At 33.3% G+C, this 21118-nt stretch overlaps 3 protein-coding genes and 1 pseudogene across 3 annotated transcripts in view; 3 read left to right on the top strand and 1 right to left on the bottom strand.

Moving 5' to 3' along the window:
- LOC104786909 (presenilin-like protein At2g29900) overlaps positions 1-1521 on the top strand; it is a gene marked incomplete in the record, with an annotated part of 3093 nt that extends 1572 nt beyond the window's left edge. The window contains 3 exon segments of the mRNA XM_010512381.2: positions 1-217; positions 559-816; positions 1247-1521. Coding sequence (XP_010510683.1) covers positions 1-217; positions 559-816; positions 1247-1273 — 502 coding nt within the window.
- Positions 2544-6751, bottom strand: LOC109132854 (annotated as a pseudogene).
- Positions 8670-11733, top strand: LOC104786908. The gene is made up of 12 exons (XM_010512380.2): positions 8670-8925; positions 9172-9349; positions 9446-9508; positions 9595-9700; positions 9792-9896; positions 9988-10064; positions 10172-10292; positions 10390-10462; positions 10597-10788; positions 10865-10985; positions 11069-11290; positions 11406-11733. Exons 1-12 carry the CDS (start codon positions 8852-8854, stop codon positions 11451-11453), a joined length of 1380 nt encoding a protein of 459 aa, XP_010510682.1. The 5' UTR covers positions 8670-8851; the 3' UTR covers positions 11454-11733.
- LOC104786907 lies at positions 13384-14442 on the top strand. Its single transcript, XM_010512379.2, has 2 exons — positions 13384-13633; positions 13746-14442. The coding sequence occupies exons 1-2, from the start codon at positions 13571-13573 to the stop codon at positions 14325-14327; spliced, it is 645 nt and encodes a 214-aa protein (XP_010510681.1). The 5' UTR covers positions 13384-13570; the 3' UTR covers positions 14328-14442.

Here is a 21118-nt window from a genome sequence, read left to right as displayed (position 1 = left end):
TTCGATTTTGGTCACTCAAGGCTACTTGGTTTGGATTGGTGTTTTGGTTGCTTACTTCTTCACGTTATTGCCTGAATGGACTACTTGGATTCTTCTCGTAGCTTTGGCACTTTATTCTTGTCCCCAGGTTCATGAAATGGCAATGGTATCGGCTATACAGGAGGCTCAAAAAGATAACGTTCGAAGCTTTAACAACTACATGTTGAAAGTTTTGGAGGTCAGTCTTTCGACTATCAAAAATTGTTTTGAATTGGTTTCCATTTTAGTTTCATCTGTCACATCTTTTACCCTCATACATTGTTCTCCTGTTTCTAATGGTTTTAAAGTTTTTCCATCTCGCCTTTTGCTTCTCCTCATTATGCTATTGCAGACAGAGTCTGGTAAATGATATTAGCTTGAGAACGTAATTGTTAAACGGAGGAACATGTTATTCATCCCTACATATATCATTGAAAATTCTTGGCGTAGAATCAGTTAGAAGCTGGTTGAGTTGCTTATTGCTAATTAGAAGGATATTAGTTCTCATATATACTTCAATGTCAAATCTGTTTATGGCAGGAGGACTGTAGAAAAGAAAAACGTGACTTTCTTCATAGCCTTAGCAAAATCTCAATGTTACCTAAGACCAAGATGATCGATTCAAGCAGAGGCACTCATGCTGGTTCACTAATGGCTTTGAGTCCTCAAGTATCTTCAAAACCTGGAATGGAACTGGTGTCTATGACTAACAAACCCATTCATGAGAAAAAGTCATATGTCTATGCCGAGGTTGTGAAGAAACTAAACTCTGCAAGAGAACGAGGCTTGCCATTTAAAGTATGGATTTCCTAAAACCTTCTTGTATATTTACATTGGTGCATTTTGAATGTTGTCCTGTTTGATAATTGCAGATGATAATTGTGCATTTTTGGTAACTGCTCTTAGAGGTCAAGCTAAATTTTAAAAAGAATCTGTACACCCTTCACCTTTTGATGATGTTTGTCTTTTTTCAGCATTACTTATAACTAGTTGACCTTGTACTCATTTGTTCAGCTCTGTTTCCTACCAACATCTTATTCATGTGTTTGTATAGCCTGCAACATCGTTCAATGGCGCATATGAAAGTCTAGGAATTAATCTTTCGACTGAGATTGCTGTTTTAATCCTGTTTTGTGCTATTTGTGTTTGCATCAATAGCATTTCTTTATGCGTAGAGTTTTCAGGTCTGTTACTGAACCTTTATGTCTGGTTTAATGGTGTTTTGCAGCTGAGAAAAGTAGAAGACAAGAAGTGATGCTGCTGCATCATTGATATCTCTTGGTCTAATCTCATTGAATTGGCAAAACTAGCTTTTTGGAATGTTCACTCTGCAACTCAATATGTATCTCAAGCTTACCCTTTTTTTTTTGTCCAAGGATCATTGAATTTGGTTTGTATCTTTGTTCACATTCAAGTTTTGGTCTATAGTTAATAATAAATTACATCTTTGTAAAATGTTTAACAATATTATATTATTATATATTTATTCTAAGAACACCAAAATTAGTTCCCCCATTTTTTTAACCTATGATCTTAACAACTGATCTTAGATTATTTTCACAATATATTTAATTTAAGAACACAAAAAAAAGTTCTCCCATTAAGGATGCCCTAATGTTACATCGGATAAGAGCTGTCATATAGCACTCGTGTCTGTCTCACTCTCTCACCAACTGTGGATAATGCACGCCGAATAATTGTTGATTTACCTATTTGTCCCTTTGAGCATGAGCTCTTGGTGTAAAACATTATGGACGTTGATCAAGGGATAAAGAGTCAAAAAGTTAGGACATATTCGTCACTCTTTAGAAAACTATCCAATTGTGACTTAGGTTGAGAGGTTCAAATGTATCTTTGTCAACCGTTTTCAGTTTTATGTTCACATTAGAAAAAAGAAACAAAAGAGTCACTTGCAAAATAAACTTTTGATTCTTTTTTCCTTTCTCAAGTGTAGCATGACCGCATATGGACGGATACAAAATCTAAATTCGGGGTGATTCAAATGCGTGTCTATACTTTCTTCTCTTTTCCTCTAGGGTGTTGTAAATATCTGTTGAAGTTCTATCACTATCCATGGGATGAACCTAATCCACCTATGTTCGCTTCACCAAGAAAATTTAGTCTACATCATTGCCATGCTTAGTGACATATTCGCAGAGCTACAATCAATCATGTGTGGGCCTCCACAACCTTTGAAATCTGAACGATTATTGCTACCACATAGGGCCGGGTGACTCATATGCTGTCAGGTTAAGCGGTTTAATTAAAGATCAAGTGAAAGTATATAAAACTAGAAGTCATCCCGTGCTACACACGGATTTAGCTTACATTGTTTTTGAATTTTAGTAATTTGGATATTATTAGTTCTTTTATTTGTTTACTCAGCAATTGTTATTTTAGTGGTTTTAAAAATATACTGATCATTTCAATTTTTTTTGGGTTCTTTTGTTTAGGGTTACTTGAATTTTCCTTTTATATATAGTATTAAAGTACAGTAAAACTTCTTTTTTTTTTTTTTTGTCAAACATTTGCTTTCATTCCATTAAAGAAGATAACAAATACAGAACAAGGAGGATTCTGAGAATCCATTGTTTAAAACAAACTTGAAATGGGCATTCCCCAATGCCAAAATAACAAAGCAGCAAAGATAAACAAGGTAGATAAGGTTAATCGACAATTGATTCCTGAGAGCTTTGAGCCAAAAGCTATGAAGCATATTGGTACATGTGAGGTCAAAGATTGTCGATACTTCTTCCATGATGGATGAAGAGATTGCCACTGTCGTAATAACATGACGAAGTAGCGTTGAGTAAAGGGGCAAAGCTGTGATTCTCGCCGGCATGAGAAGAGCTACAGAGTGTAAAGCTTTGACAAGGGTTCGAGCAGGGATCGAGATGCTCTGATGCTTGAGGTGGTTCACTAGTTTCGCCGAGACATGAGACCTGGTCGACAAACCATAGCCATAGACAATGCTCGGACGAATTGGAATCGGGAACCAAATACCACACAAACTCAAACAATAAGGTTCATAAATCAAAGCCTTAAGGAATACTTCTACCAGGGTTTTCAGAAGATGGAAGTTCCGCCATAGTAACAACAGTGAATTACTTCTCCGATGGAATCCATAGGCATCGTAATCTTGATCACACCGTCGACTAGGTTTTAACTTCGACAATTTAGATATGAGGTCGTACCTGGGCTTTAACGGATTTGGAATTGAGGCACACTTATTGGGCTTAATTAGTTGGGGCCTTAATGGGCCAAAAACTGATTGAGGGTCCACTAAGGGAAACCCTAATCGATCTTTGGCTATCAACAGAGAGAGACCAAGGCGGCTGGCCGGAGAGGGTTGAAAGTTTTGCCTTGAACACGGGCTCATCGGAAGTACACGATGCATCAATAGTTTGGTATGAGTTTGGTCCGATGTTACGGCGGGGAGGCAAGAAGACTTACTCGTTTCAGATTGTTTAGCAGTTGCCCCCAGAAGAAGATCGCCTTGCGCCGTCGACGTCTCCCCTGAGCATGGCGCATCTACTGGTCCAAGAGAGATGCCTCCTGCCAGTAACGAAGCCTAGGGTGAGGGTTCTTCAGGGGTGAAGTGAAGTACAGATCGAGAAAATTTCAGATCTGAAAGGAGATCTGATTTATGTAACTCGCTGACTTGCAGATGCTTCTGTTCTTGTGGTGCGGATAAAAGTTGAGAGAGGGAGTTCACCGGAAACCACCTCTGTCCTTTGCTTGATAAACAGCCGTCGGGGTAAAAAGAGTTCAAAAGAGCTTGAAAAGCTTGGACAAAAGGGGAAAAAAATGGGGAAAAACTTAAACAGGGAGAAAAAAGGAGCAGGATCTTGAAGCATAAGGACAAATCGGTTAAGTTTTCCCGACGCCGGTGAGCCGAAGCTCCACCGGCGCCGAGAGTGTTTAAGGCAATAGCTTCCTCGATAACGTCGCCTGAGAGAAAAATAGGAGGCGCTAAGTACAGTAAAACTTCTATAAATTAATAATGGTGAGACCAAGATATTTTATTAATTTATAGTGATATTAAATTATCTATTAATTAATAATTATTATTTTATAGTGTAAATTAATAATTACTAATTTATAAATATAATTTTAATTGTTTAAATTTTAAAAAATTAAGAATTGAGACAATTTTAGTGAAATAAAATTAGACTTTCGGATGTTGTAAATTTCATGGTTTAAAAATTGAACTTGTATTATTTAGAAAACATTATTGATAATAAATTACAAATACTATAGACAAATTTACTTATACATGTGACATACATAAATTCAAATTTATGAATAATAATATCGATTGTCGAATTTTAATAGACTGTCAAATTATCAAATTGTAAATGATGCATATCTAGAAGTTGAAAACTTTAAAAAACTTAACTGTTTTTATGACATGTTATAGAATATTTTATATCATTATAGTTTGAAAATACAACATTACAATTGTTCTATAGAAATGAGCTTTAGGAGAAATATACATTATTATATCAGCATATATATATATATATATATAAATTTACATGACTATAAATTTGTGATATTATTTGGGCCATATTTTACATGGAAATTTCAATAAAATTATTATCTTATAATCTTATCGAATTTTGTTAATTTTTATACTGGCCCGACTTGGGACCAACAAAATTTCTTAATTTATACAGTATTAATTTATATAGGTTTTACTGTATTTCAACATGTGGAGAAATTTTTAATTATATAGTAGTGTGTTTATGGTTTTTTCTCCCTTTAGTTTTTCAAGACATATTAAGCATTCTCCATCTTTTTATTTTCTTGCTTGCGTTTGCACAATTTATATTACCACTGACATCTACAAAAACATGTAATTTTGGAATATAACTTACATGAATACAATCTAAATATGAAATTTAGGTAAACAACAATGAACTTAATAAATATATTTTACCAGCTTATTTTTGGTGAGGTAAAAAATGCAATCACATCCCTAAATATAATTTATTCTTTATACATTCTAATACAAATTAATAGAAAATTTAAGAAATTCTAATAATGAAAATGAATCCAAGTAAATAAAGTTATAAATAATTACTCTAAGTTTTGGTTGAGTATAAAAATGCAATAGTTCTGTTCCATCGCCGAAATGAATTTTTAGATCTGTCTAGTTAGCTTTATCATAAATGAAATTGAATAAAACAAATATTTATTTTGTCGTAGCTACTTAGAAGACAAACCGCAGAATATTATAATATCAAATGTCATAATAATAAAGTTTCTTAGGAAGTAAACTATTATATGTGAAAGTGGAAAATATTATGAAAATAATTTTTTATATTACTATTCTTATAATTTTATTTACGATAATGAAAAGGGCTTTTTAAAAACAAATTGACATAGGTCATCCAAAACCGCCGGACCGGCCCATGGATATTAGGAAAGACATACATAAACACTCGAATAAATAAGGAAAATTTTCAAACATTCTCACGTTATATTTTTTCTGATGTAGTTTTAATGCGAACAATAAAAATGATAACCTGCAAAAAAATATTTAAAATTATTCAGGAATACCTATTGAAATTTGGAAAGATATATTAAAAAAATATAATTCTTCATAGGAACCTAATGACTGAAATTAGATAATAATGACTGAAAAGATTCTCTTAAAATGAGAGCAATTAGGGACTGAAATTTAATTTTTTGGAAAATAGATTGAATTCTAATATTATGGAAACCTAATTGGTAAGATCTAATGGGAAATAAATGAGTAACCAATTATCAAATTACTTAAATAAAATATCCCACCATTATATTATATAAGATTAAAAGCCAGAAACTAAACTTAGGAATGGAAATCCTGAAATAAATTTTTGAGTCAAAAATTTATGAATATTTAAGAGAATTTTGAGAACACGTAAACATCTATAATCTAACATAATTTAGATTCCTTTCTTGCTTATGAATCATTTATAAGATTGAAACTCATAAATAAATTTTATACATAATTTAGAATTCGTTCTTGCCCGTGAATCATACATAAGATTGAAACATATTTTTATAATTTCAAAATAACCTATAATCAAATTGTTCCTAGGATGAAACCATAAACTGATAGATGGTGGGTTTAGATTGGAAGGGGCCTAATTGAAGAAGAGAAGAAAGAAATGTTAAGATTTTTTTTTTTTTTTATGAGCTTTTAGAGGTCCAGAGAATTTAGTTAATTAGGTCAAAACAACAAAAGTGTACAGGTGTCGGATAGATAACCGGCCAAGTGTCATCTTTTTAGCAAAAGTTGAGAAAAACCTTCTCATATTATATAAGAAATAAATTTTTGAGTCAAAAATTTATGAATATTTAAGAGAATTTTGAGAACACGTAAACATCTATAATCTAACATAATTTAGATTCCTTTCTTGCTTATGAATCATTTATAAGATTGAAACTCATAAATAAATTTTATACATAATTTAGAATTCGTTCTTGTCCGTGAATCATACATAAGATTGAAACATATTTTTATAATTTCAAAATAACCTATAATCAGATTGTTCCTATGATGAAACCATAAACTGATAGATGGTGAGTTTAGATTGGAAGGAGCCTAATTGAATAAGAGAAGAAATAAATGTTAAGAGTTTTTTTTTGTTTTATGAGCTTTTAAAGGTCTAGAGAATTTAGTTAATTAGGTCAAAACAACAAAAGTGTACAGATGTCGGATAGATAACAGACCAAGTGTCATCTTTTCAGCAAAAGTTAGAGAAAAAACTTCTCATATTATATAAGATGTACCCAACTAATTAATGAATTTGTAAGGCATTCTCTCTCAATTGGGTTTCAGCGTAAGGCAACTGATCATGAGGACTTTTGAAACATCTCGGCCTGAAAATAAACCCATGCCAATTTTTATTTTTAGAAATTAGAAATTATCAGAGGATGTAAAACATCTTTTTAAGACTAGACGCAAGAAAAAGAAAAAAGTAAAACTGAGGGTTGAGAGGTTGTACATGTTAGCATACAAATTTAGGTGAAAAAAACTTTCGGTTGATTTCAGTTCTAAAAGTGAGGAGGAAACTTTTTGTTATTAGGGGAGGAAACTTTTTCACCCAAAGCTAGTGGAGTAAAAAAAAATTTGCACTTGTAAACAAATCCGAATCACTAGTAAACACTGGTCAAATCATACATAGCTGAATTCGTTACCAGTTCGACGCTTACTCTAATAAAAATGCGACAAATACTTTTAAAATGCATTAAGGCTACAAAGGAGACGTAAGGATGGTCATTCATTCCTACAAGCAAACATGGTAAACAGAAAACATTTCTAATCGACCAACACAATCGGTCACAAAATCCCGTAACTAAAACATTTCAATATTCATAGTGCGTCTAGAAAAATATTTTAAACCGGATGCAAAATAATTTTTAAAGTTTTAATATTAAATTAAAATAATACAAAAGTTCGGTGTAAGCAATAATTAATTAATTATCATCCTAGCATGTATAATGTAATGATCTTTGTGGTGTATGATGTGTGTGTTGTTTATGTTTCACAAGCGTATGTTAAAAGTTCCTATGGTAATTAAATTTTGGCGTTTTCAATCCTCGATCCAGATCCCTTATGTTGGAAGCACCAATGAGTCATATTAATGAGAAAGTATATGTCATGACTCATGCGTGTTGAGGCCGAGGTATCACCATATTGCGTGCCAAAGTTTCCAATTTGTAACGCTAGAACACTGTCGGTAATGGGCATCCAGCGATGTGACCACAATTGGAGTAGTTTGGCTAAATTTTCTATACTTGGTCTGTAGGATAGAGCCTGCGATGAGCAAATTAAATAGGTACACTTTGTTGTATGAGAGCATTAGTGGTCGGTCGGATGGTGTGTGAGCACTTGCCATGACCCAGTGCCGAGGATAGGGAGGTGCAAGGTGTGCATTTGCACTGGAACCACTTTCAATTAACATAAAAAATAGTGTATTTTAAGGCCAAAAAACATTTCAAAAAAAATATATATGTAATTAAGGCTTATTTTTCAAAAATTGAGCAGGGATCCTAACAATTTTGGGAATTTTTACACTGACCCTGCCATGACCACGCTTAGGTAAAATAACCGGATCGAAAAACTAAACTGAAACCAACCAAAAAAAAACTGAACTAGATGCAGAACCGATAAAATATCCGGACGGATTCTCCACTCTTTTATTTGAAGAACCAAACCTTAAATTCAAACCGAAAACCAAATGGATATTTAAAATAAAATTTTATATCCAAAATATAAATTATATTTAGACATAATATAAAATGTAAGTACCAAAAATTATAATTATAAATTCGACAATAGCAAATATTTTTTACACCAAAATAATCAATATATGAGGAAGTTTTGGTTCTCATTGTCACAATTTAACTAAATTTCATTCAAACAATATTAACTATTATTTAAAGTTAGCTAAACAAAGTTAACTACTTTTAAATTTTAACTATTTTTAAATTTAATTCAAACAAATCTAACTATTTTTAATTGTTTCCAATATTTTGGATACTCAAAACCAAACCGAAACTATCTAAAATCGAATCAAACCCAAAATACCCAGAATTAAACGAACCTACTCGGACCCAAACCGAATGACAATATTTTACTGGTAAAGTAGAAAAAGAAAAGAGAGACAGAGAAACAGAGAGGTAGTAGGGAAGGTGCTGCCTCTTTTAAACACTCCCCCTACTTCGCGCTTCCCAACGCTGCAAGTGTTTTTTTAAGGGTTTCATCTGAACGAAGGAGGTCGAGTAATCCCCCCACCCCAAAACTCACAGAGACAGAGAGAAACAGAGAGTGTTAACGATGGATTTGGATGGACCACTTGATTTCGAGGACGAAGATCCTCTGGTTAACCCACCAGCGATAACTGAGAAAAGGTCAATCCTTTTTTTTCATCTTTAGCAACAATTCGAATTCCCTAATTCCTCTTTCTTCAACCCATCCTCTGATTTCGCTTGAACTGTTGTCATTGTAGTGAAATTTTGAGTCTTTGTACGATTAGGGTTTTCTCGAAATTTTTGTATCCAATTTTATCTGCTACTGTAGAAAGAAAAAAAAAAAAACTTGGTCTTTGTTCAAGGGTTAATGTAAAGTTTGTTCCTTTCGAAATTGACACAAAGCAGGAAGAAGGCTATTGGTTTGGATGATCTTCTATCTGATTTTTACAAAGAGAAGAGTAAGCTTATAGACAAGCAAAACAAGAAGAAACGCAAAGTCTCTAAGGTTTACGATTCTGATGATGATGAGGAACACGGCAAAGTAGCAATGCTTTCTCAATGTGTTGATGAGGTTCATAATCAGGTATACAGTCAAATATCATCCTCTTTTATCTTACATTTTTGGATGTGCAATTGTGTGGTGGTGATTATTGTTGGGTTATTACATGTTTTTTTTTAGATGAATGAGATTGCTGGTGAAGAAGATTATCAAGAATGGGGATTATATATGTTTGGATATCAGGTTAGGCTGATTTTGTTTCTCCATGTTGTTTTCAGAGTTAAGTGATGGTTTGTTTAAGATTTGTACTTGTTGATGTTGCTATACAGAAAACTCCAATACCTTCACCGCATGTTGATCTTGATAGTTGCTTCTTGTTGAAAGAGTTTATGAATAATCAGTTGAATCTGATGGTGGATCTTAACGTAGATGAAGGTTAGTTTTCTGTGAACTTATCGTCTTTTAGTTCTCTAAAAGATGCATGTCTTGCCGGCTTAAGATAAATAGGTTTCACTGTACAATCTAGGAACGACTTTTCTCGAAGGATTGCTGGTTAGTGGCTTGCTCACAAGGCTGATCTTGACGTGTGCACGAGTGGAAAAACTCATATGCAAATGGACGTTTAATACATGTATGTGTTTAGTAGCTCTTTCTTTTTTAAGTTTTATTTTATATTATGGACTTTTGCTTACCTTATGGTTTTGATGTCATGGACTTATTAGTGTTGTATTCGTCGAAAGAAGATCTGAGATCATCTGCTTGTGACTTTTGGTGTTCCATATTGTTATCACAGAACGAGGTACGTTTGTGTATTTTCTTTCTTTCCTGCGCTTGCTTCCATAGCTTTTTACATTATGTTTTGACTGAAGGTAGCTCCTTGGGTTTTAAACGATGTGGTTTAATCAGGTTAATGGAGCAGCTCCTGTTGAAATTAACTGGCTTCCTAACTATCAGGAACTTACAGAAGCTCTTGATACATATGGGTTCAGAATTAATTCTTCACAAGATGTTGAACTAACAGAAACAGGTGTGTTTACTGTTGATCCCTGTTCTTTTATTGGTGGTTATATTTTCTTTAGGTTTTATAATACTAATACTGTAGTCTATTTACTTTTGGCTTCAAGATTCTGAGTCTCAAGGTCCTCCTCAGAATATTAGAGCTTGGCTCAAACTTGTCACAGCCTGTTGTCAAATTAGGTTTGTCGATCTTTCATTTTCATTGCCGATTCAGTAATTCTTTTGTTGCATTTTGAGTATTTAACTGTGGCAGGACTTAGCTATTTTATACATTTTGATTACTCCTGCTTTCTCTGGTGCTTCATTGGTTTCAGGTGTAAAAATCCCATTTTTTCCACTTCACAAGTTGAACAGATGGCCGAAATCCTTGTACTACTGCTCTTAGATCGCGGTCTTGTAGGTCTTTCACTTCTCTTACAAGACTGCTTAATATCTGTTGTTGGATCCTTCAAAGATGAAGAATGGGTTTCAAGCTGCAGGAAAATAGCAATCTCTCTTGCTTCCAGGTTCGACCTCTCTCCTATTTTCTTGTAGCATCCTTGGCTTTACACAGTTTGCTTATCTGGTTTGGTGCATATGCAGAGTTCCTCAAGACATGAATTGTTTGAGGATAGTGGAATCCGTATCAGGTGTTGATGCTCGAAACAAGTATCTGAGAAGTTCCATTGCAAATCAAATACTTGTTGTCTTACTTGACCATAAGGTAACAACCATGAACCAACAAGTTATGACTGTAGCAAACGAAAGGTTCTTTTATACATTATCTGGTCTTGGATCTGTTAACAGGACAGCGACGAAAATTTGTTGAGCTCGCTGATGTCTATCAATGTGAAGGAGAAAGGTTGCAACCTTTTCAAAACTTACATTTTCGTGGTTTTGGCGGAGAACTGGCTCTTCTCCAGTAAATTGGTAGATGAAAAGCCAGTACTGAGGGACATGTGGGCTGTGTTTCTCAGAAACTGTTCTTGTCAGATCAACAGCACCGATCTTAGGCCCTATGCATCAAAAGTAAGTAGAAAGCCAGATCAAATCAAGACCTTTTCTTCTCTTTTCTCACTTGGTTCATGTTTTTTGATTACCTGGTTCATCTGACAACGATTTTGGTTTCGTTTGTTAATAACAGGTTCGTACCAAAGCTGCCTATCTTCTTCAAGGATGCAGCAGCAACTGAAGGGGTAGTACATCTGACACTTTAGCAGTAGTTTTCTGAGTAAACTTCGCTAATCGTAGCTTTTGGTATAATTGTAGTCTTTACCACTAAAAACTAAAATGTAGAACCCTCTTTTGCATATCTTTGTGTCGTTGATGGATACTAAGCAAATCTATAATGCTTTGAGTGAGTGGGCTAAAATTCTTATATCGTTTTGTGTTTTGTAGTAATGATAGCTCTCGTTCTTGAAAGAGCTAGTCCTCAATGAAATTAATGCCTGATGAAAAAGTTTTACTGTGTTTTTTGTTCTGATGTATTGTAAGTTTACTAATGGAATAGTTAAGTTCTTGCCTCTTTAACTTTTATGGTAAAACTAATAGATGAAATTATTGTAGTCAGGTGTCCTTTTTCCACATCTCTTATGAAATCTCTAAAAATGCAACAAAATATTGTATAAAAATAAAATTGAAATTAATTGAGATCTGTGAATAGAAACAAAAGGGTAGATGTTAGGTTATCGGTTCTCTCCTTTTGCTGACCAACTTTTCTCTACCTATGTTCACATCATCACACACACACATACATTATATAATTCAAAGTTCAAACCTGAGCCCTGAGGATACTTGTGAGTTATATGATACGATACGAGTGTATAATAATTACACGTACGTGTGGATTCACATGCGGCAAATGAAAATGCGTGAGTGTGGACAGGTGTGATCGACTCAGCTTTTAAAGAATATATGTTTCGGAATGTGGCAATAATAAATTCATCGACGTGAAAGCTATTTTAATTTACTTATTCTTTAAAGATTTTTCTTAGGGTCCCATTGCGTTTGGCACTTATCATGTAAGGCCATCCGCAATAGCAGAATATTTGGTGTGTTTTTAGTCCAATTAAATTTTAACTATAATGAATAGTGGCATAAGAATATAAGAACATGTTATCTAGTTTTTGATGTAGAACTGATATAGGCTCAATTCTAAGCTGACGTGGCAAGCTGTGATTGGATACAATTTTTTGCAAATAATTTTTCACAAATTAAAAAAGGATTTGATTTAAACTATGTATTAATTAAATAAAATGTTTATTTGTTTTAATTAAGTAATATGTTTGTTTTTTTTTTTAATCTTTAATGTTTTTTTTGTTTCATAAAAATTTGGTATTGTATTTTGAATTTTAGTACACGTTTTATAACTTTGCAATTTAAATGTTATTTTTACAGTTTTTATAAATGTAATATGTTTAAGAATATTATATTATTAAATCTTATGATCTTAAACATATTCTCCCAATAATTAACTTTTTAACAAAAGATCTTAACTACTGATCTTAGATTATTTTCATAATATTTTTACTCTAAGAATATCCTAAAGTGTTCTCCATTGCGGATGCTCCAGGGAAGAGGTGAGGTTGCCATAAATTATGTAGGACAAAATAATTTTAAGAAATTATTTTGCAATAGAATCCAAAATATAGAAGAAAAAGAAAACACGAATGGGCCAATTTAATCTTGTCGTGTACTATACAAGATGAATGTTATGCTTAGCTTGTTTACAAACAAATCATATCATGTTTGAATTTTAAAACTTATGAAAAATAATGTTTATTCGATGAGATATTGCTTTCATGATATTTTTAAGATATCGGAAACTATGAGTCAGTTAGTTACTAAAACTAACCCCCCATGAAGTAATTTTATGTTCTTACATGAACAGTGTCATGATGATACTTTCTCTCATTGCAACGTAAAATTCTCTTTTCCTCTCAAATCGAGGCCGAAGAAGTCCAGTGGAATAAAGGAGGATATTGTCCAACATAATCATAATTACCGTTAACGCGTTATTTTTTTTGTTCGTTTGTTTAATTTTGTATTTGTTATATAAAAAATACCAAAAAGGGACGAAAAAAGTCAATAAAGAGTCTCTTTGATGGAAGAAAGGTTTCAGACATTTTCTTCGAGTCTTGTCCCAACCCCTTGTGAGTTGTGACTAATCTAAAAGCAAATCAAATAACCAAAAATTTACCCACTTATCCCATATTTTGTTTATAATTATGACAACAACAATACACTCATCATAAGTCATATATATAACTCACTCTCTCCCTCTCTATAGAGTTTGATCCATTGAGGAAGATGGATAGACAACAGCAAAATTATCTACTTGGTTGGGCTCACCAAAACCAGTGTGGTATAAAGGTAACTAAACACCAATCTACATACTTTTTTTTAAGAGATTCTACTTCTTTCCTATTATTATAGATTGCTCAATATAATTGCTCAAAACTCAAAATGTTAATTTTGGTTTTAGACGATGGAAGAGTTAAGGCACTCGCTTCTGCACACAACAATGGAGTTAGAGCAAACTAGAATGGTGGCCAATGAAGAACTCAACACCAAAGACGACCAGATAATGCAGCTCAAAGATCTTCTCAACAAAGCTATCAAAGAGAGAGATGAAGCACAAGAGAGATACAAGAGGCTTCTTCTTGATCAAAACTTCATCCATCAACGCCAAACCGACGAAGAGCAAGATCCAAACATCAATGGTTTCCACTCATCCGACGGCGAAGAAAGCATTGTCTCATCTTTCGAACCGCCGATGGAAATCGAGTTAGATTTCCCGGAGATGACATTACCGGAGAAAGGTAAGCTTCTAAAGGCGGTGGTGAAGGCAGGGCCTCTGCTTCAGACTCTGCTTCTAGCTGGACAGCTTCCACAATGGCGTCATCCACCGCCACAACTTGAGTCCTTTGATATCCCACCGGTGATTATTGCTGAAGCATCGCCATTGTCACAAGATAGTTGTGGGAATAATCTAAACAGGAAGAGGGTTCACTGTGACGAGTCTGACTCCAAAAGAGGGACCAAGTACCAAAGGCTTTTGCCTTGATCATTCATGTACTCACATTTCATTCAAGGGTCAAGTATGTATAAAAAGAGTTTGTATTCTTTGCAAGGGTCATTGTATGCCAAGATTTGGAGTTTGAGTGAACCATTTTCTCCCAGGATCATATCTTACAGGTTAACCGCTAGTTAGCTTGTGACCGGCTAGCCAAAATCAGGCTAGACTAAAAGTGAACTGGACCGGCCCATCACATGACCCTACTCTCTTGTGTATTTGTATGTAAGAGAAGAAAGTGTGAGAAAGAGACTTTAAGATATGAGATGATGTATGCCAAGCAGTGGAGTTTTGAATGAACCCTTTTCTCCCATGTTAGATTGTTATAGTAGGTCCGGTCCGGCTTTGATCAATCCTGCCCGTGGGATTTCATATCACGTTTCTTTTCAAAAATGATTTATCAGTGCAAGCTAGCTAACGTAATACAACTATGCCACCACATACGTGTAGTTTATTAAGGAAAGAGTATCATCATATCACCTATGATTACTCAAATCCCATATATTACTCTAATATACATTAATTATATTATCATATGTAATCCCTTTAATTATGTCATTTGATTATGGTTTGTGCTTATATATAAGTTGTATCATTCCATTTGATAATACACAACAATAATAATACAATCCTATTTTCTCTATTCACATGGTATCAGAGCCACAATGATCTAACGATCGGCTCCGTTCCTGTTTGTAAGCTATATGCTTCTTTTGTTTATCTTTTTTTAAGCCAAGTGCTTCTACATTCAAGTTCATTATGAACCTCTGAATCTAAGCCATAGAGCTTCTCTTATTCAAGTCTACCGTGTTAGACCTCTGAATCTAAGTCAAGTGTTTTTCTTTATAATTTTTATTTCTCAAGTCAAAAGTGCTTCTATCATATAAGCTTATCATAAGCCTCTGAATCAAGATAAATTTCTTTTGAAATAAACAAAAAAAAAAGGCAGACTCTAACCATCGTTGATGTCCGCCACCTCAACATCACACAACTTGTCACCCGATCTGTTTTTTAGCAAATCTTGCTCAACAACAACAAATCATCTTCTCAATTCATAAGCGGATCTCCTTCTCAACACTTGGACTTGTCAATCTCAAGCTGTTATTTTTGCTTCGCTTCATCACCCCTTGAGATTGAGGGGACGTATTAAGGAAAGAGTATCATCATATCACCTATGATTACTCAAATCCCATATATTACTCTAATATACATTAATTATATCATCATATGCAATCCCTTTAATTATGTCATTTGATTATGGTTTGTGCTTATATATAAGTTGTATCATTCCATTTGATAATACACAACAATAATAATACAATCCTATTTTCTCTATTCACATAGTTTAAGTCAAACATGGGCTTGGTAATTATGTGTACTGACTTTATCCTTTGAATAGTTTCTAGGTTAACCGCGTGTTAGATTGTGACCCCCTAGCCAAATTCAAGTTTTAAATGGGCTAGACTAAAGTGAGCTGGCCGCTGCCCATCATAATGACCCTACTCTCTCGCGTATGTGTGGGTAAGAGGAGAGAAAGTGTGAGAAATAGACTTTAAGATATAAAATGATGCGAGGTTGATGAGCGTACAGTGATTGGGATTTGGTTACCCACAGATCTGAATTAGTCTCCTCTAAGAAGACAACATTTTCAGCGACAGTAACAGTGAGTTCTTGCCAAAATAAACGAGTAGGAGTCGGTGGATCGTAAAGGAAAAGTATGAGGACCCCGTTTTCTTGGCTTTACTTTGTGCACTATCATTTGACTAATTCACCCACTAATATCATATTTTCCAAATACAAGTTGATTACTTTTGCTTACTCTTAACATTAATGGCAAATACATAAGCTATAAAGGAGAAATAGTAAAGCCATACCGTCTAGGAAGAGAAACTTTTTGTGCTCTTACAATGAAATAAACGGAGAAGTTAGTTCGATACATAATTTTGTTTGTATGAACCAAAACGACAAGAAAGTTCCCATCATTATATTTTACAACAAACAAATCAAAAATTTCATATAATGAAATGATGAAGAAGTTGAGGAGTTGGGTAAGGTTGAGTCATCCTCATATTGAGTAATTAATTTCTAGTGGGCCTAAATTAGGAATGAAACAACAACTTGTCTAATCGACTAATCTAATACATTACACTTTTTACTTTTCTTGAGATTTTTATAGCACAAATTTTTACTTTGCTGAAAAAAATGAACATTTTCACGAGAGATGTATACATGTCAAAATTCTATTTGGGTTCACAACATGGTAACAGTAATTTTTAGATTGTTTGTTTTAAATTATATTTCAGATTAAATTATAGTATAAAATTCACTGACTTATACTCTATTATAAAATATAAGGAAATTTTTATTAAATTATACAAAGTATTTTTAATTTACACAAAAATACACAAATTGTTTTTTTATACATTTGAATAATCAAAGTCTGCCCTGAGCTTTCATTTTAGGACACCTCAAAACATTATTTTAGGGCCTGACTGGTTCAAACGCTGCGGTTGCGGTTGCGGTTGCGGGAGATTGCGGAAGCGGGCGATTGCGATTTCAAGCGTTATTAAGCGTTTTGAACGACTGGTTTAGCAGTTTAAAATTGGTGCGTTTGCGGGAGGTTTACGACTGGTTGACCAGCGGGTGCAATAGCGGTTGGAACATAATAAATGTGATATATAATTATATAAATGTTTTAAAATATCAAAAACTTTATTAAACTTGATTTATAATTAAAATTCATTAAAAATACTAAAATAATTATTAAAAAAATAAATAAATTTCATAATGAAATACTTATTACTTTATGCATTTGGCTTTTTACCAAAACTTTAATCAAGTAATTTGATAAATGACTAAACATATGTTTTAGATCGTAGATCTTTTTTCTTAAATCTCACACACTCAATAAGTTATGCGGGGCAGTATTTGCATCGGTAGTAATGATCAAACGAGAGTTGAGAATAGTCACTCGTGATTTGTTTTTATTTTTCACAAATAATCTTATTTTCTTAAAATTCTGATGAAACGTTATATTTATTTAGATTATTTTGAACTTATGTGTGATGTGCCATTAAATTTACATCAATTTTTCCGAGTTATTGTTAATTGAAATATTATTTTCTTCCAATTGTTTATTTTTTTAATATTTTCAATCGTATCTGTACTTCATTTTCTCTCATCCTTAATAAATAAAATAGTTAGGTAAAAAATATATAAAAAATATATTTCATTATCATTGATCTGTTTCAAGTTTTTTCTCAAAAAAAAAAAAATTTTTGAAACGCAAACGCCCGCAACCGCAAACGCTTGCGGGAACCAGCTTTTGGAATTCAACGGTTGAAAGCGATTGGGAGCGACTGGGAGAGATTGGTGTGATTGGCCCCAAACGCTAGCAACCTCTCGCAAACGCAAACGCAGCGTTTGCGGGAGCTAGCGGAAGAACCAATCAAGCTCTTAATAAAGATATTTACAATGTTAATCACCGTTTCTTATTTCGTTTAGTTTCTAACTTGAGTAGAGAAAATAACCTATATGCGCAGCTCAAATATTAATTATATTTTATTAGAAAAAAATTCCTACATTTAAATAAACCTCAAATATATAATTTTAATTTTACAATTAACCTCACGAAAAAGAAAAAGACAAGGATTTTTTTATTTGGTTAGCGTAAGTTTCGTGTACGTTGTAAACTGAGTATATGGTTCAGAATTTTGATACTAATGTGTGTAAAAAAAATAGATCAGATACTTTCGTGTTTTTTCCCAAATATTTATTGTTGTATCCACGATCTGTCATCTCGGACAATAGGCAAAGGGCCTAGGCCGGGCATGTCTAATGGGCCAAGAGCGTATTACTGATCGGCCCATCAAGCCCGGAGAAAGGAAGAGAGCGCGGAGATGCATCGTGTTGGTCAGCTCACAGCTCGGGCCTGGTCAAAGATTCCCGCATTCAAGAGGATTAATTAGGTTGCGCAAATCGTGTCCTATTAATTATGTATTAATTAGGTAATAAATTGGTCGGTATAAATATGTAAGGGGGGGGTCTTTTGTAAGGCATGGAAGAAATTTTCTAAAACAAGCAATACAGTACAAATTTTCAAAACTCTCTCTCAATTCAGTTCGGAACTATTAAACGGTGATAAGCTCCTCCGCATTCGAATCACTTTGGAAGAAACTTGATTTCAGTTCTCACATTTATGTATTTTGATTTTTAAGGGACATTTCGAGCATATTGAGAAGGCCCACTAACGAAATTGGGTTCCAAGCTAAACGAGTTGGGTTCCTAGATTTTATTTGGTTCGTCTTTATATCATTTGTCTTTATGCTCTCTTATGTGCTTCAAAAACATTGCAAGAGACAAAAGGAGAGTGAGAGTGAGAGTGTGTGTGGAAGAAACAAACTTAAAAGGCCAGAGAAGCACCTTAATCAATTTGTCCCTCCCCATGCGGTTTTTATTAACTTTGGATTTTACTATGGGCTTCCAACTCAAAACCAATTGGCAATGAGTGGATTGACCCTAACCCTTTATATATTACTTAATCCCTTAACATCTTTCCGATGTGGGATATTTTACACTAACACCCCCCCCTCACGCTTAGGCATGACCATCTGAAGTGTGGACATATGTGGGAACAACATCCACGGGGCGGCCCAATAATATCATATTAAATTCGGGTTTTACTATGGGCTTCCAACTCAAAACCAATTGACAATGAGTGGATTGGCCCTAACCCTTTATATATTACTTAATCCCTTAACATCTTTTCGATGTGCGATATTTTACACTAACAATTTTCAATAGGGCTATGAAGAAGAAAAAAAAAAACCTTGAAGCAAGACAAAGAAACCTATTTATTTTCTAATTATACGACGAAAGGTAATTATATAATTAGGAATGGTTCTAGTTTTGATGGATTGATAATCCAAAAGAGAAGGTAATCCAAAATCGTTGTTGGATCTTGGATGAATAGAAAAAAATAGAAAAGGTTGTTGGCTTGGCCCAAGTTAATTAGATCTATGTTTATGACACATCTAGAGTTGGCTTTAAAATGTATACCACTATAAATGTGACTGTTTATACTACATATTTATAGCTCTACATATACTTTCGGCATTTACATGTTTGTATGATATAATCACTAAAAAAGATCAGTTTCCGATTGAAAGTTTAATCTTTATAGCGGAAATGAATTTTGACTTGTTGATTCTATACAGCACAAAATTGATTTGCCATAGATTATCACAATTATATTTTTTATCATTTCATTCATATGATATCACCACATATCCGTTTTTGAAAGTCAATTATTACATGCATAATTGGTTTTGATATGCTAATAAAGAAATAAAGCATGCACGTAAATCTAACAAGAGACATCTTCATGCACGAGTTTTTATTCCATTTCAGCTTTCCACAAAGAAAGAGAAAGCAAATCAATCGCTTTAACCTTTTCTTAAATTGCAAGTTAATGCTCGCATTTAATCATAATATTAAATTTGTTCCTCAAAGAAGATGCAACAATAAAAATTTCTCTGGAACAATCTATCCATATATTCGGAAAGGAGATTATTACATGAAAGTCGTCATAATTAGCATATTGATTGTTACGTGAACGTTGCCATAATTGGCAAATTGGTTGAAGATACAATTCATTATTTTGAGACATTGATTAAATTTTAAAATTATAGTTATGGTTGGTAAATTGTTTTTTTTGTCAACCATTAGCCACAACTGGCCTGTGCATTAGCCAAATTCCTAAATTTGTAGGAACCCGAACTCGTTTAAACTCGTAAAAATTAATACCAAAAATATACCACCAAATCTATTTGTGTCTAATTCTAAATTTCTAACTATACTGACCAGTTTATTTTATTTATTCTAATTATAACTGTCTAAATTTCATTAAAAACATGTTTTTAGGTTTTAATTTTGTTTCACAAAAAGTGACATCTTGTGTTTTCTTGTGTTTTCAATGCAACTTCTAAAATCAAATCTTTTTTTTTATCCCTACCATTTGTAAACTCGTAAGTTTATATTTATAGATATATAGTATAAAGTTATAAACACAGTCACATTTATAGTTGCACCAATAATTTTTTTTTTTTATGTCATCTATCGGACTCAACTTACTTATATATGACTAATTCACTTATTTACGGATTTCTCATAATGTATAATATTTTAAAGTTTGTTAGTGCTTATTTTGTAGATTTTTGTCTTCTTGATTGGATCACCAATTTTAAAGTTTTCTAATGTATGATATTTTAGTTTAATTGTTTGGGTTAAAAAACGTTGAGTTTTGAAAGAAAAAAATATACTCTAATACAAAATTTAATATTTTAAAATCATACAATTTTAGAGTGAAAGTTCTAGAATTTCAATATTTGGTGTATAAGCAAAACAATATTCTGATATAGGCCTGGGCACTAATACCCGTTACCCGTACTCGACCCGTTACTCGGCTCGTACCCGTCCCAAAAAAAAGTACCCGCAGCTTTAGGGTCGAGTAAAGGGTATTATATTTATATTAACTGTGAGTAAGGGACGAGTATAGGGTATTAGTTTAGTTTTCAATACCCGTCCTGTTACTCGGCCATTTACCCGTTTTGCTACCCGACCCGTAAATACCCGTTAATATTTTGTATTATTATTATTATTTATTATTAATTTATAGAGTTAGAGTTAAAACCTAAGTTCAACTTAGCCTAACTGAATTAATATATTATTTTTATTTTCAAAATTCGTAATTTTATAATTTTGGAACTATATATTGCATAAAT

Source organism: Camelina sativa, chromosome 5 (assembly GCF_000633955.1).
Source record: "Camelina sativa cultivar DH55 chromosome 5, Cs, whole genome shotgun sequence".
Classification (NCBI taxonomy): domain Eukaryota; kingdom Viridiplantae; phylum Streptophyta; class Magnoliopsida; order Brassicales; family Brassicaceae; genus Camelina; species Camelina sativa.
This window is presented reverse-complemented; position numbering and strand designations above follow the sequence as displayed.